General features: G+C 45.4%; 1 protein-coding gene across 4 annotated transcripts in view; it reads right to left on the minus strand.

Moving 5' to 3' along the window:
* Window positions 1-15,373, minus strand: part of pard3bb (par-3 family cell polarity regulator beta b) — a 190,529-nt gene that overhangs the window by 132,479 nt on the left and 42,677 nt on the right. For 3 of the 4 annotated variants that reach the window (XM_030343178.1, XM_030343176.1, XM_030343177.1), the window contains 2 exons: window positions 12,555-12,708; window positions 6,690-6,781 (listed from right to left, as the gene is read on the minus strand). In XM_030343178.1, coding sequence (XP_030199038.1) covers window positions 6,690-6,781; window positions 12,555-12,708 — 246 coding nt within the window. Of the gene's footprint in view, window positions 1-6,689; window positions 6,782-12,554; window positions 12,709-13,427; window positions 13,690-15,373 lie in introns of those variants that run through there. The other variant, XM_030343180.1, reaches the window with a different exon arrangement.

Below are 15,373 nucleotides of genomic sequence, written 5' to 3' on the forward strand. Positions count from 1 at the left end.
TACACCACACAAACACACTTGCACACGGACACACACGCACACACACACAGGTCACACAGAGGGTCAAGGCTAGCAGTGGGCACTAATGGACTTCTAGCATAACCTTTGACCTTTGAGCTCCCACCCTACTGACATACGACCCACACCACCTGTCAGTTCTAGGGACCAAGAAATAACAACAAGACAATGATAGAGAGGAGAGGGGGAGCGCAGTGAAGGGGAGAGAAGGGGAGAGGGGAGTGACGAGAAAAGAGAAGGGGAGAAGGTAAGAGAGGAGCAGAACTGGTTACTAAATGCATTGTTTCTGGTCATTATTGGTTTGGTCCAGCAACAAAAAACATAACCTATGCATAACAAAATAAAACTATATCATCCACTACTAGGACTTGAAGCATCCTCATTGCCTAGCATCAATTAAGCCGAGCATCACTGTAGTCTAGCATCAACCCTAGCATGGTGACCCTCTAGCCAAGCATCCCTCTTGCCAAGCATCCCTCAAGCCACGCACACCCCTAGCCTAGCATAAGCCTAAGAACTTCTTAGCCTATCATGCCTCTAAGCTAGCATTCCTATAGCCTAGGATACCTATAGCCTAGCATGCCTCTAGCCTAGCATCCCCCTAGTCTAGCACAGCTGAATCGATTGCCTCAGCCCCGCAAAGGACTCCACACCAAAAGCTGGAGAAATGTCTAAGTGGTGTTTTCCATCATTGATAAATGGTCTTACCTTTGAATAACGATGCTTGTAATAAATGGGTAGCAAGCCTCTATTCATTTCAGGCCAATTTAATTATTGCACATTGCGGATCAAAAGGGAACTATTAGTGATATTACTAATTAGTGAGTAACCAATCACACTAAGTGTGCCCAGAAAGCGCTGCTATAGAAGGCATGATTAAGTGGGCTGGTGTATTTAGGAATATTTGCCAGTGTATGTGAATGTGCATGATTATCAAATTGAATGTTTGTGTGTGAGAGATGCAGGAGCAGGGACCCCGATTAATGGCCTGTAATTAGGGATGAGGGACAAAGCTCTTTGTTGTACATTTACTGCACACTTGTTACATACTGTACTGTTTGTTCCTTGGTTTGTGTGTGTGTATGTATGTTTGGGTGTGTGTGTGTGTATGTATGTTTGGGTGTGTGTGTGTGTGTGTGTGTGTGTGTGTGTGTGTGTGTGTGTGTGTGTGTGTGTGTGTGTGTGTGTGTGTGTGTGTGTGTGTGTGTGTGTGTGTGGTTGTGTGTGAGCGAGCGTGTGTGTGAGCGAGCGTGTGTGTGAGCGAGCGTGTGTGTGTGCATGTGTGCGTGTGTTTTCGTGTGTGTGCGTGCCTTTGTGTGTTCAACTCAACTCTTGCAAATCCAAGTTGAAATATCAGACATAAAGGTAACATCATTAAGAAATATAATAAAGAACTTTATTAATCCTGCATGAAAAATGTGGGTGTCAAAGTAGAAGCAAAGGACGGTAATACCATATAAAAGGAGTTTAAAAACTTTTTAAATAAGAATAGGCAAAGACTTAAAAAAAGATAAGCACACAGACATGCACACACACCTCCCCAGGTGTAAGCCGATCAATAAGTCCTGTGGTTCCAGATGAGTCCCAGTAGAACCACAACAGTACAGTAAACTCTCAGAAGAATACCTTATAACTGCTACTACTTAAGAAAGAGGAGGGATAGAGAGGAGGGGATAGAATGGGGGAGGAGAGGAAAGACGATACGACAACAAAACAGAACTTGGACAAAGGAAATAAAAAGAAAGGCCTGAAATGAAATGGAAGATCAGCATTCACCAGTCAATCTTTTTATTTTTCAAATACAAATTACAGAGAGGGAGAGGAAGAGGGAGAGAGGGCTGTGAGACAGTTTTGGAGAAAAGTGTTAAAATAGAGATAGGAGAAAGACAAGGGCTGAGTACTTGAACAGTACTTTCTCCTGGCGCCATCACTCTCCCAAAAAGGCCAAGTGACAATTTCAACAATTACCAGAGCCATTACCTCCATCTGAACCTCGGGCCCCTGCCCCCTGTGTGTGTGTGTGTGTGTGTGTGTGTGTGTGTGTGTGTGTGTGTGTGTGTGTGTGTGTGTGTGTGTGTGTGTGTGTGTGTGTGTGTGTGTGTGTGTGTGTGTGTAATTGTGGTCTTTTTTTGAGGAATAACTGTGTCTTTGAGTGAGTAGAGCAGGGCACTCGATGGACCAAGATTTCCTAAAGAGAGAAAAATGGGACCGAGGGAGACGGCAGGAAGACTGATGGATTCAAACAGTGTTTATATATGGAGGGTCACAAGTAGTGAAGCACTGTTGCAGTCCTCAGGTAGAGAGAATACACCTGGTTAGAGAGAGGGAGAGAGAGAGAGAGAGAGAGAGAGAGAGAGAGAGAGAGAGAGAGAGAGAGCGACAAAGCAAGGAAGAGCGAGAGAGAGCGGGAGAGACAGACAGAGAGAAACAGAGACAGAGACAGGGACAGAGAGAGCAAGAGACAGAGACAGAGACAGAGAGAGAGAGAGAGAGAGTTTTCTGACCAAGACGTCTCATCTCTGGATTTCTTTCCCTTTTTCAGAATATAGTTTGCATGAAATTACCTCTCCTTTCCCCTCCTCCTTTCATCCCTATTTGGCCCACTTGTCCTTCCTCCAGCTCGTACCACCTCTTTATTAATCAAATGATGATGTCAGCACAAAAAAAAGAACTAAACCTTGTAGATCTGCGAACCCACTCAAATGAAAGATGCTGAATAACTATATAAAAAAACTTGTAAACCTGACGTTCTCTCTATGAACTGGACGGACAACTTTTAGACATCACCACGGGAATGAGGATGAGAGATTAAACACAGCCTAGAGATCACAAAACATAATCAGGTAGCAAGAAGACATTCCCAATAATGAGTCAACCAGTTTTCAATAAGTCTAGGGGAGGGGTTTAGCGACAGGAAATGATGTCAGGCTCCATCGCTGATCTATTGGTCAGCCGTGTGTAAGACAAACCCGAGGAATGTGGTGCGTGTGTTTCAACATCTCAGCTCCGTTTTCACTACATCACCATCAGTCCTCTGGCTGTCAATATGAAATATCACTGGCCATCAGTCACACATCTGGAGCGCACGTGTGTGTCTTTTGCGACACACCTAAACCTCGCTGTGAGTCTGCTTCGGTCAGCGCGTGTGTGTGAGCATGCATGAACATCAGCTAGCTGGATTAGCTTCAGTAGATTGGATTTCTCTTTAATGTCCCTTAGCTTAGCATTGGTTGTCGGGTTTCTCTGCTCTCTCCCTTTTAAAAAATGTATAAAACATTGCAGCTTTCCCCCTGCGCCCACAGTGTTCACATGATCCTCCTCGTATTAAACCAGCGTTCCACCTGCTCTGCAACGGGCAGTGGGGTGTCTGTTCCTCCACTCCGGTCTGAGAACGCCCCAGTGTACAGCTTATATGGTTCATGTTTTGTAGCAGTCGGGCATTGGCCAAAGGATCAGGTTTAGATGACGTTACGGCGTGTTCTACGTGCGGGCCGCTGCATGTCACAGATATCGCCCTGATGAGACACAGGGTTTAACAGAGGAGCGGGAAAGCACCTGTGAGACATAATGCGCCTGTGACAACAGGAACAGGGGACTCCGCCACCACCTGCTGTAATATAGATCAGTTGGCGTGACATCATTTCCTGCTGCTAAGCTCCTCCCCAATACTGCAGACAGTTCAAAGATAGGCCAACTTCTATGCCCCTAGAATGATGAAAAATCTGGATGGATCTCGTAATAGCTGCCTTGATGAATACATTATTAAAGGGGCTGTAGTTAAGACTTAATATTTGTGGGGATTTTTACGTGGTTGTTTGCTTCTAAAATTCTTCTCTCTTTACCTACAGCACATTTAATGTGATTGTTAAACAAGGGGATTTTGGGAAGGAAAGTAGTCATTTTTTGACTCCCAGCCCAAAGGTTCTGGTTTCGATCCCCATTATTTTTAGCGTAACCTGTAGGCATCTTTGTGTAAGAGGTAGATAGAATATATCACAAGCAAGTCACTTTGTGTAAAAGCGTGCTACATTACAATATCAGAAATAGTTCTCGATAGAAAATGACAAATTATTTGCATGCGTTATCGTACCACGCAACCGATGGTACCATTCCATGGAACCAACTGTCTCTAACAGAAATATGTGTTGTTCTGGTACAACAAAGCAGCTCTCTAACTCCCTTCCTCCCTTTGCAAAACACTGTTCCGTGAGGTCACTAGCTGGTAAACCACCCCCCAGGGAGCCATCGTCTCAATCTCCCCCATGCCCGGCTCGTCCAGAAAGACCTCTCCCACGTCCCTAACCTGTTGTTTGTCCAATACACAGATTACCCAAGGGGGACTTGGTTTTAACAGATCGGGACCCGGTGGGATTTAAACCAACCAATCAGACGAGGGCTGGCTCAAGCGGTGACTGAGGGATTTGTGTGGTCCTCCTATAGGGATGTCTTTAGAAACCAACCGCAACAAGTTCCCAAAATAAATGACAATTAACATCAACAACACTGACTACAGCGTAGCGATGGGGACTGGTTCCGTGTCCGTGTGTGAGTGCCTGCCTGTGTAAGTAAACAGGATTAAAAGGTTGAACGCAACAAGATCACAATTTGAATAGAGAGAGTAAAGAAAGGGAGATAGGGCCAGGACTTGGAGGAGAAAGGGGTGATGTCTGAAAGGAGCAACATAGACACTGAAAAAAGGGCCGAAAGAAAACAGTACTTTGTGTCTTTCCGGGGAGATTTGAAAAGGACAAGTGAAAGGAACGTCTGGTTGAGACGGTGAATAAGGAACAGCAGCGCGTCTCGCATCAGATCTGGAGACAGGAGAGCGGAGAACCGGCTGGGAACGCACCGCCACCAGACAGACGGGGTCGTCTGCAGTTCAGATCGGGCTCCACCGTGTTCTCCTTCTCACTCTGCAAACGCCTCCACTGAAGCCTAGTTAAGACCACATAAGTCCAGGTAAGACCAGGTGAGATCAGGTGAGCACAGGCGAGAAGGAGCGCCAGACAAATATTGACCATCTCCAAAAAGAGCAAAAGAGTGTATAACTAGTCCGTCTGTCTGAAGGGAACAGCGGACTCAGAGAATCCAGAGAAGAGGGATAGAGAGACGCATAGACAGACAGACATAAGCGCCTTCTACACTTCCCGTCAGAGGCGGGACTGTTGTGCCTTTATTCCGCCCTGCTTTCTATGTAAACCGCACAGAGGCGAAATCAGGGGGGTCATTTATGATCCCCCGTTAAGCCGGCAGCAGAGACAGCCACAGAGCTGAATCGACGCTTACGTCTCCTTCTACGATGACTAAGGTCCAGGCGCCTTTCTGCCGTAAACTGCTTCCCTATAATTATATTCCACTGCTCACTATAATTTATCCTCCAACGTCTTGCTAATCGCAGACAAGCACGTTTCTCGCACGAATCCCACATTCTTTGCATCTCGAAAGACGGCGACTTTGCTTGCTTTCGCAGGATGTGCAAGGCTAGGAAGAGCACAGCACTCAGTTCACCATCCATTGTTGTCCAGCGAGCGTGTCGCCGCCCCACGCGTAAGTTATAGGTAACACTAGACGTCGCCGTGGTTGTGTTTCCCGTCACGCCTGTCAAAGCTCTTCTGCATCCAGAAAGCCAGCATGCTGTGTGTAACAACACCCCTGGGCCGGAAACAAGCCACCGCGGTTTGGTTCACTGTGAATACACAAAGGCCTTCGCTGCGGCCCTCTTGCGGAATCCCCGCGTGAAAGGGGCTATAGAGACAGACAGACGTAACAGACGGACAGGCGGTACAGGCCCAGAAGGAAGGAATAAGGAAGATGAAAGATAAACGGCGACTGAGAAACTGGTTTGGTTTACATAAGGAAGCGGTTTGATGTTATAAGAACACGGAGCGGGGCAACACTGGGGGTAAACACGGAGTAAGGAAGAGTGATGAGCATGAGATGTTTGACCTCTGACCCTGCGGGGAAAGGGAGAGGCAGAGAGGAAGAGGGCCAGAGAGGTGAGGGGAGTAATCCGTCTTGGTGAGGTCAGTGTGATGTGACAGGGCGTATCCCCGTAACAGAGGACAGATCCAGCTGCTGCGACGTGCACCCATGGAAGCCGATTGGTCAACGGATCAAAGCAGTGTTTATCTGATGCCTGCGGAATGTCCCCGCCCACTTCACTCATTCACCCCCATGCCAGCAGGGATGCATCTGGTCCATGTTGGCTGTGATAACATGAGTCATAAATGCGCATAGGTCTTCAAACAACTGTGCTGCAGCACAGACAGTAAACCAGAACATGGACAAATACAGAGGTTCATGTTCTGCCAAATGTTTACTAAAGGAAAATATGGTTGCAGCAAGTCTTAAAAGTGCAGCGTCAGGGTTTCCTCTCAATGGGAATTACCTCAACTTCATCAATAAAGTCAGATGAATGTGTCTCTTTTTTGCGAGTGTGCAAGTGTGTGTGTGTGTGGATATGCGTTTGTTTGTGTGTATGTGTCTATATGAGTGCCTGTGTGTATGCATGAGTGCGTGAGTGTGTATATGGGTGTGTGTGCATTTGCGTGTGCGTGCATGTGTGTTTATCAGTGTTGGTGTGTGTCTGTTTGCGCGCGTGTGTGCGTGCGTGCGTGCGTGCCTGCATGCTTGTCTGTTTGAATGTTTGCTTGTGCATGTGTTGCTCTTACTGTAGCGTTGGAGTCTTCAGGGTGGGGGGTCTCTGTGTCCATGGGGGGGCTGAGCATTGAATCACTGCTGCTCCTAACCAGGAGAGGGGTACCTGGGGTCCACACACAAGCACACACAGACACACACACAAACACACACAGCCGAAAACACGCATACACACACATACAACACCAATTTAGAATTTAATTTATATTGGTTGCAATAAAATATAGCATAAAGGATGCTCAGCTGGTCTGGGGAAGCCTTGTTCTGTTTTCTACATCGAATTTACTGCAAGGTGTGAAGTACAGAATGTCTACGAGTATGCTTATTTGTGATGTTTTGGGATATTAGGATGCAATGCCTTCTGATTAAACTGCATAGGCACTTTCACCACTGGGATGAATAATAAACAACTAGTCGTAGTAGATGCAATAGTGGTGGCAGCAGTACACCGCTGAGGTGTACTGCAGTAACATATATTTTTATATTTCTGCCTTGGTGACTAAAATAGTACATGAAAGACGTTACATTTAACGTATGCATATATGCATTAAGCAAGCAAGGTAAATGTGTTTGTGTGTGCAAGCCCACGAGCACATATCCAAGAAGCAACAGCTGGTGTAAAAGTTGCATTCTTATTTTCTATTATTTTAGTTTATTTGATAACCATGAAGTCATTAAGAAACAGATTTTCTACAATAGCAAAAAGCAAAGCATTTTGATGGAAGGGGGTCGAGGCTAAAAATAAATGTCTAAAGTTAAAAGACAGCAGAAAAAATCTGTTTCTAACACACCATAAACCTACATACATTCACAATAAGCAAAACATAAATAGCATACAGTCTAGCACACAAGCATTGGGCACCTAGCTAGCAAACAGCAGCATAAGGCAACTCAACAGCAAGAACAAGAGCAGCAAACACAAACAGCAAGACAAACAGGCAGACCAAACAGCAGCAGCAAGAGTACAAGATCATTCATAGCCCCCTTTCCATCCTATAAGGCCTAAAAAAAAATTTTGTTTGGTTCCGGTTTCCGACCGACCCTGTCAATTTATGTGCGACCCAAATTATTTTATGAGCTTTATAAAAAAATAATAAAAAAAAAAAAAATTTTTTTTTTTTGATGCAAACTATAATTACGTTTTGGTACAGCACCTCTTCATTCTGTACAAGGATGAGCGAATTTTCTCGTTTTTAAATGAAAACAACTACCTATCATTCGCTGCCGCTGGAAAAAATAAAATAAAAAAATAAAATAAATTCCCTACCTACCCATGACCTCAACTGACCACCAACAGGAACCAAACTTTTTTTTTTTTTAGTCCTAACCTTTTAGTCTATTGAAATGAGGTTCCTAGGACTAAAAGTTCTAGGTTATTTTGGTGGAAAAGGCAACTCTTCAGACCACAGAAAACATCTGATGGACACGGTTTAAGGTATTATGCCCTAACCCTTTTCTGTGAGAGGATTTCTGTTGGAAAACAGCCATGTATCGGGTAGAAGGTCCATATAATAGAATCCTTGAAAACTGACGTGGGGTGAAATCGCCCAGTGTTAGTGTTTTTGCCGATTGTTCCAGTCCCTGGCTGCAGCAGACCGGAACAGACACAGCACCACGTAGATCCCACACCACGCCTCTGAAGGCCTAAAGCTGATTCACGGTTGATTACATTGATATGCTCTATAGCTCACATGACCAGAGTCACTTTATCTCCCTTCTATACGCTCAACAGGCCCAGACAGCACATGATGTTTGTGTTCACACAGAGCTACAGACCATGAACACCAGAAGGGGGTCAAAGGTGTCGGTGTCGGTGCAATGTTTGGACCAGTCAGGGCATCAGTAAAATCAAGTGTACAACTTTTGACTACTTTTCAAATGCCAGCGAATAATGTGTTGTTTTGTGAACTGAAGCGGGCGTTTCAAAGCGTCCCCGGCCATCTGTCTACAATGTGGAAAAATAACAGATATTCAAGGGAAGCAGATGAATAAAAAAATATATAATTTCAAAATGTGTTTGACAAGAGGCCACCAAACACTTTATTTAGGCAGAACCTGTCCAAGTTTGACAAACCATACCAAGCAAATCGCTATTTGCTACCTCACTTTTTAATCATTTAGCAGATGCTTGTATTCAAACACCAAAACACACACACTAACACACACACGTAAGGTGGTCTGGAGGGACATCATGGCTAGTGTTACAAAGAATAATGAGTGTGTGGAAGAGAGTGCTTAAAGCAAGGAGATAAGATGAGGAAGTTATTTAATTACTATAACTAATAGCTTTTCATCATGTTTTAGTGCCCAAAAAACGCAAAGTGAAAAACAATAGAAACTGTGTGTGTGTGTGTGTGTGTGTGTGTGTGTGTGTGTGTGTGTGTGTGTGTGTGTGTGTGTGTGTGTGTGCGTGCGTGCGTGCGTGCGTGCGTGCGTGCGTGCGTGCGTGCGTGCGTGAGATTGTTTTTCTAGAGTTGTTGCTTTAAGAAGTTAAAAAACATCTGTTTGTTATGTTTGGGAAATGAGCCAGCATCCACATGTAGCAGATGCATCAGTAGTAACACGTGTGTGTGTGTGTGTGTGTGTGTGTGTGTGTGTGTGTGTGTGTGTGTGTGTGTGTGTGTGTGTGTGTGTGTGTGTGTGTGTGTGTGTGTGTGTGTGTGTGTGTGTGTGTAAACTGACTGAGTGTATTTCGAAAGTCTGTCTGTGTGTGCATGCACCTGTGGGCAGACATAAAATGTGTGTTATTATGTGTGCATGTGTGTGTACAAGTGTGTGTGTGCAATTAGATGTCTATGTATATGCATGTGTGTTGCTCCATTTCTTTACATGTGTGTGTCTCTATATGTGTGTCTCAAGATGTTTGTGCATGTGTGTGTCTTTATCTGTGTACGCTTGTGTGTGTCTCTATGCGTGTGTGTAGCATCCGATCATATCACTCTCTTCACATCTCATCAGCGTACTGCATAAAATCATAATTTCACAGCGCTGATAGATGGAGCGCTGCTCTCAAGTGGCTGCTCACACACACATGGTAGGTGTGTGTGTGTGTGTGTGTGTGTGTGTGTGTGTGTGTGTGTGTGTGTGTGTGTGTGTGTGTGTGTGTGTGTGTGTGTGTGTGTGTGTGTGTGTGTGTGCGTGTGTGTGTGTGTTAGAAAAGGCATAACATGTGGGGAGGGAACATTTCTAGTACTTTCGCTTCGTACTTTGTGTATAAAACGGTAGAATTCAAAACATAAAATACTGTGTCTAGATTTGTATATAACCAACAATATGGGTAATATTCTTCACCATCGCTAGAAGTAGCAGTAGCTATGTGCAGTAGAAGTAGACTCGGTAGTACTCATACGATTCGCAGCATCGGTAGAAATAGTAGTACTAGTAATACCGGAGTACTACCAGTAATGGGAATGGCAGTCAGAAACACTGGGAATGATAGAAGTAGTAGTAGTAGTAGTAGTGGTGGTGGTGCAGACCCGGTCGCCTGACATAGCCTTGCTTTAATTTGAGCCTCCCCGTCAATAAGGACCTATTGATCTGCACATACATCAGTAACAATATGGGGCCAGCCTTTAGTGCTAAGCATCAATGGGGTTTCTCCATTGACCGGGAGACAGACGGAGGAGGGGAGAGCAGCACTGAGAATATACACGTCAGATGATATTTGTAGGGTCAGGTATTGATCGGCTCAAAACGGACCCCTGGTGCTCTTAAGACAGGAGGGAGGGTGGAAATAGTTACATCAGTCCCTAATCAATCACTCCTCGGAGAGATGGGAAGGAGGAGGGAGGGAGGACGGGGAGATCGAGGAAGGGGTGGATGGAAGGAGGGATGGAGCGGGAGGAGGTGAGGGCAGATGGAGGGAGGGATGGAGGTAGGAGAGGAGGAGAGATGGGATGGGAGTGGAAAGAGGGGAGGAGGGTAAGTGAGAAGGAGGGATAGAGGGTTGATTGGAATGAATGGACGGAGGACAGGAGACGGAGTGGAGGAGAGGAAGGGAACGGAAGGAGGGGGTGTGAGGAACAGTTCAGACAAAGATGAGAGGACAAAGAACAAAGAGGATATAAAAAACGCTAATAAAAACTTAACCAGTATGTCCTCATGCATCCAACCAGTGAACAGACCAGACTCATAGAATATTTTTGATAATAGGATTTAATAGAACCATTACTAGAAGTTGTATATATTTATGCTTACATGTTTTATTCTTGTCCGAGTCTGATCGAACGGCCATATTTCTTGACATTGTTGTTTGGATTCAGACTGTTAACCAGAAATAACCCAGCTCCACTGAACACAGGGTTCAAACCATCTCCATGATACAGATGAGGAATAAATACAGAGAGAGAGTCAAACAGAGAAAAAAAACAGTCACCTAACAGCTCCTAACAGTAACCAGACTCTGAGATGAGAGATCTTCCATCAGTTTGACATAACACATACACTTCCCCTCGTTCTCTTCCTGTGTCTTCCTGCCTCTCCTCGTCTCCTGCTCCTCCTCAGTCCCCGCCGAGGTTCCTCTGGTGCCTTCTCTGTCATCTACTCCATCATGCACACCGACTCATTTCATTCCATGTTCCTCATCGTGTTACCCGACCACAACCCAAAAAAGACACGCCAAACATCCCAGAATATGTACCATGTATGACGATGCACGGCATCTCTACCAGCTGTCAAATCTCATTAATGCTCTCTTCCCTTCCCTCTCCACCATCCATCTTTCCATCCATCTATACGGGAGCTTTCTGCTGGTCCGTGATCTGATCTCCGGAGAGCCATGTTTCATACACTTCTCCATCCAAGGGCCAACCACAGATCCCGGGCCAACCTTGCTGGGATGGAGAACATCAGAGCCCAGAACGTCGACCTGGCCGTGACCTGCCGCCATCGCTCATCTCTAGCAGGTGGAACATATGTTTAAGGTGTATCCCATGTTTGGGTTAATGCAACGCTAAACAGACCTGCTTCCCGCGTGCACAGTGAAAAGGGAGGGAGTCTGGAGCGGACGCCATTCTGTCGTCAGCGGTCATCTGTTCTGTGCACAGAAAAGGTACCAGGAGTCGACCGCGCCGTATCCCAGATATACGGAACAGAATGGCCACCATATATCCAACAGGGCTACCGATGTCATCCGTTGGCGTATCAGAGTTAAACGTGCTATTAACAGATACACCTCTGCATTTCTGCTTTCATAGCGTTGTAATGAACACCGACTCCCCCTCATATAGGGCTAATCAATCGCGTAGCCCGAAAGGTTAAGTCGTTAGCTATTAACGACGGTGGCGGCGTTGGGCCGAATGATGGCAGAACTCTGTTGTGCGGCAGTCAATATGGGATATGTGGAGAGAGAGGGAGATGAATGCCCCTCGGTTAATGGTGCCGGGCGGCTGACGTACACCAGAGCTATCCGGGGTCAAGGACAGGGCTCCCTCTCTGGAGAGATACCCAGCTCCGCCATGTCTGGACTGTGATTACATCTAGCCTGAGATCACACCACTCCACAGCGCGGCAGAGCTCAGAGCCCACTCCTGGCGATGGGGTTAAGAGGGGGCCTCGCTTTTTATCCAGCATTTCAAATGATTTGTGCAGATGTATTTTAGTCTGCTGAAATTAAGAATTCACAGTAAGACGCTTTCGGTAAAAGTCTGCTAAATGACCAAATAGTGGTAGTATTTTTCTAGCACATCTAGTAGAACGTGGCATTACCATCGCCAGGGGTAGGGGCTTGATTCCCTGTCAGACACAAATGGTAGAGCAAACCAACTAGTAGGGGAAGACATTATCAACTCCTACCGGGGCCAAACATGTTAAGAATGCATGAGCTAACAATAATTAGCTGGCTAAATGAGCCAATATATCTTCACCGGAAGAGTACTCACTGGACTTGAGGGCTGTGGAGTTCACCTCGATCTCCCCCCCTCGGATAGGCTGGAACACAGAGAGCTCTGATTGGTAGAGGTCTGGGCTGGGGGCGGGACTAGTGCCGGCCACGCCCCTCTGCTGGGCCTCCTTCTCCTCATACACTGCCATTAGCTGGAAGGAGGGAGAATGATGTGTTACACTTCAAAATACTTACTCATGTTTAATATCTACGGTAAATTAAACACAAAATAAAAATAAGAGGCATAAAATGCAAGAGCAAGTTAGAGGGTAAAGTGGCAACGATTTCTGGATTATGAGACAGAAAAGTAACTAAACTGTTCAATCGTTCTTGGTTCGATCAGCATTGTAAAAAGTCTAATCGGCAGGTTTCCATCTCTCTGCAGGCAAATAGCTAATTAAATTAAATGTAATTAACTGCTAATCAACGAAAGAATAAAATGCCAGAGCAAATTAAAGGTTAAGGAAAACATGTTCCTAAATTAGGAAGGATATATTTGTAAAATATTCCCCTACTGTGTGCAGGACAAAAAAAAAAAATCAAGCTCCCAGCTGCTTCTCCCATCATACACCGATGCGAGGCCAAGCCTACGAAGTCCGCAGAACCCCCAACCCAGCCCAGCTCAAGCTATTTATGCACCGAACAATGACACAGAGAGGCAGATAAAAGCGCGCAGGAGTGATTTCAGTTTGAGGGTACCCGCTTGCAAAACAAAAAAGGACATATTCCTAAATAAACCAAGAACACATCCTGAGCTTGCTCCACAGACAGAAGGTCTGGTATTACAGGCCCCTAGATACTTGGCCCCTAGATCACCCTACGGAAGGAAAAGTTTCTCGTACAACAAATTGGTTCTCTGTCCCTGGATTACCTTGCGGATGAGCACGCTATACAGGATGTCCAAGGAGCCCAGCATATCTGCGACAGTGTGTGTGTTCTGCTACCCTTCAACAGCTAGCTCCATTCGTGGCTCCCCCTCTCAGTGTGTGTGTGAATGCTGGGGCTAGCACTAGCGGCGTTATATCGTGGAATCCCGGTCTATTGACCATAGGACTGAGTCTGCGTTTAGCGTCCTGTAGCACGCCGCTAGCATCTCACTGTTCTGGGGGCCTCCATGCCCGAGCTGAATGGACCCTGTGTGTGTGTGTGTGCCTATGTGTACATGGATATGTACACAAGAAAGGGGAGTGTGCCAGTAGAGCTAGAGGTTTCCTGCCCCACACACACCCACCTGCACACATAGGCAGTGTGGATGTTGACTAGCTACTTATCAAAAAAACTGATTCAGACGCTATAACAATCTGCTAAGCTCACGTGCTCACGCACAAACACACACACACACACACACACACACACACACACACACACACACACACACACTCCTGTGCACATCAGGAATAATCTTTTTATTTTTGCTGTACAATGTCAGCAATGTTCGTGTCTCTGATCCCCTCTCTGTGTGGATTTGTAAAGCTGGTTCCAGTACAGGACTGCCTGTGTGATGATGCCGAGTTCCAGAACACTGTCCCCCCCCCACCTCCTCTCCTCTCTCACAACCCCACCACCACAATCCCCCCATGCAACCCACACAAACCAACACCACACATTGGGTCTCACTTTTACACACAAACCAACACCACACATTGGGTCTCACTTTTACACACAAACCAACACACACACACACACACACACACACACACACACACACACACACACACACACACACACACACACACACACACACACACACACACACACACACACACACACACACACACACACACATTTCCAGATATGTTTCTATTGCATGTCATACAATCACATCAACACATTTCTGCACAAGCATGTACATGCACACATTTACAGATTGAATTTACATGGACTTTTCAGGGTGTGGTTATGACCAATTTGCTGTGAACCAGCAAAATTATAAACCATACATGTTGACGTACCACATGTTTGCATGCAGGAACAACCTACCACCAGACAATTCTGTAGGAATGCATTTACAGTGTATGTACATTGTGTACGCAGATAACAATGTGTATGTGTATGCATGACTCCAAATGGGTCAAGTGTATGTTTGTGCCTGTATACATGCATGTCTCTGTCTGTAAATAAATCTACCAGACACCAGGGATAAAATGTGTAGGCATAAATGAACAGACTGGAAAGGATTCTGAAAATAGAAACAAAGAGCAGAGAAAGAGCTGTCATGTTTCCTGAATTACACACGAATACAACTACTGTAAAACAAGACTGATGACAAGGTCATGAGGGAGAGACAGAGAGAGCGAGAGAGCACGAGAGTGAGAGCGAAATAGAGAGAGAGAGGTGGAAAGAAAGGGAGAAAGAGAGAAAATGTGACAGAGACAGAGAATGTGAAAAGACAAGGAAAGGCTGACAGATGGACGGAGACAGAAATACCGACAGACATTTGGTATCATAACTATGCTCTGAAAAACAAAGTACTAAATGTATGAATAAGCAAAACCAGTAGTCTTTTGTCATGAAGAATGTGTCAACACAAATCTGGTAAAATATTTAAATTTTTTATAACCAATATAATCCAGCAGTAGGATTTAGCTTGCAGCTTGGTCAAACAGATAGGGCACTCCACACTACTTGCTCTATTCTCTCTATGGACAATCGACATTCAGATTAGCTAATAATCCCTCTCATTTAAAAGGTTAAACGCTAAAGCTGGCTAGCCTTCTGTCCCAAAGCTCCAACCTCACACTATATCACCACCTCTCTCCTATCTTTCTCTCTCTCTCTCTGATACTACCTCTCTCTGTCTACGTCTCTCATCACATC

Source organism: Gadus morhua, chromosome 20 (assembly GCF_902167405.1).
Source record: "Gadus morhua chromosome 20, gadMor3.0, whole genome shotgun sequence".
NCBI lineage: Eukaryota > Metazoa > Chordata > Actinopteri > Gadiformes > Gadidae > Gadus > Gadus morhua.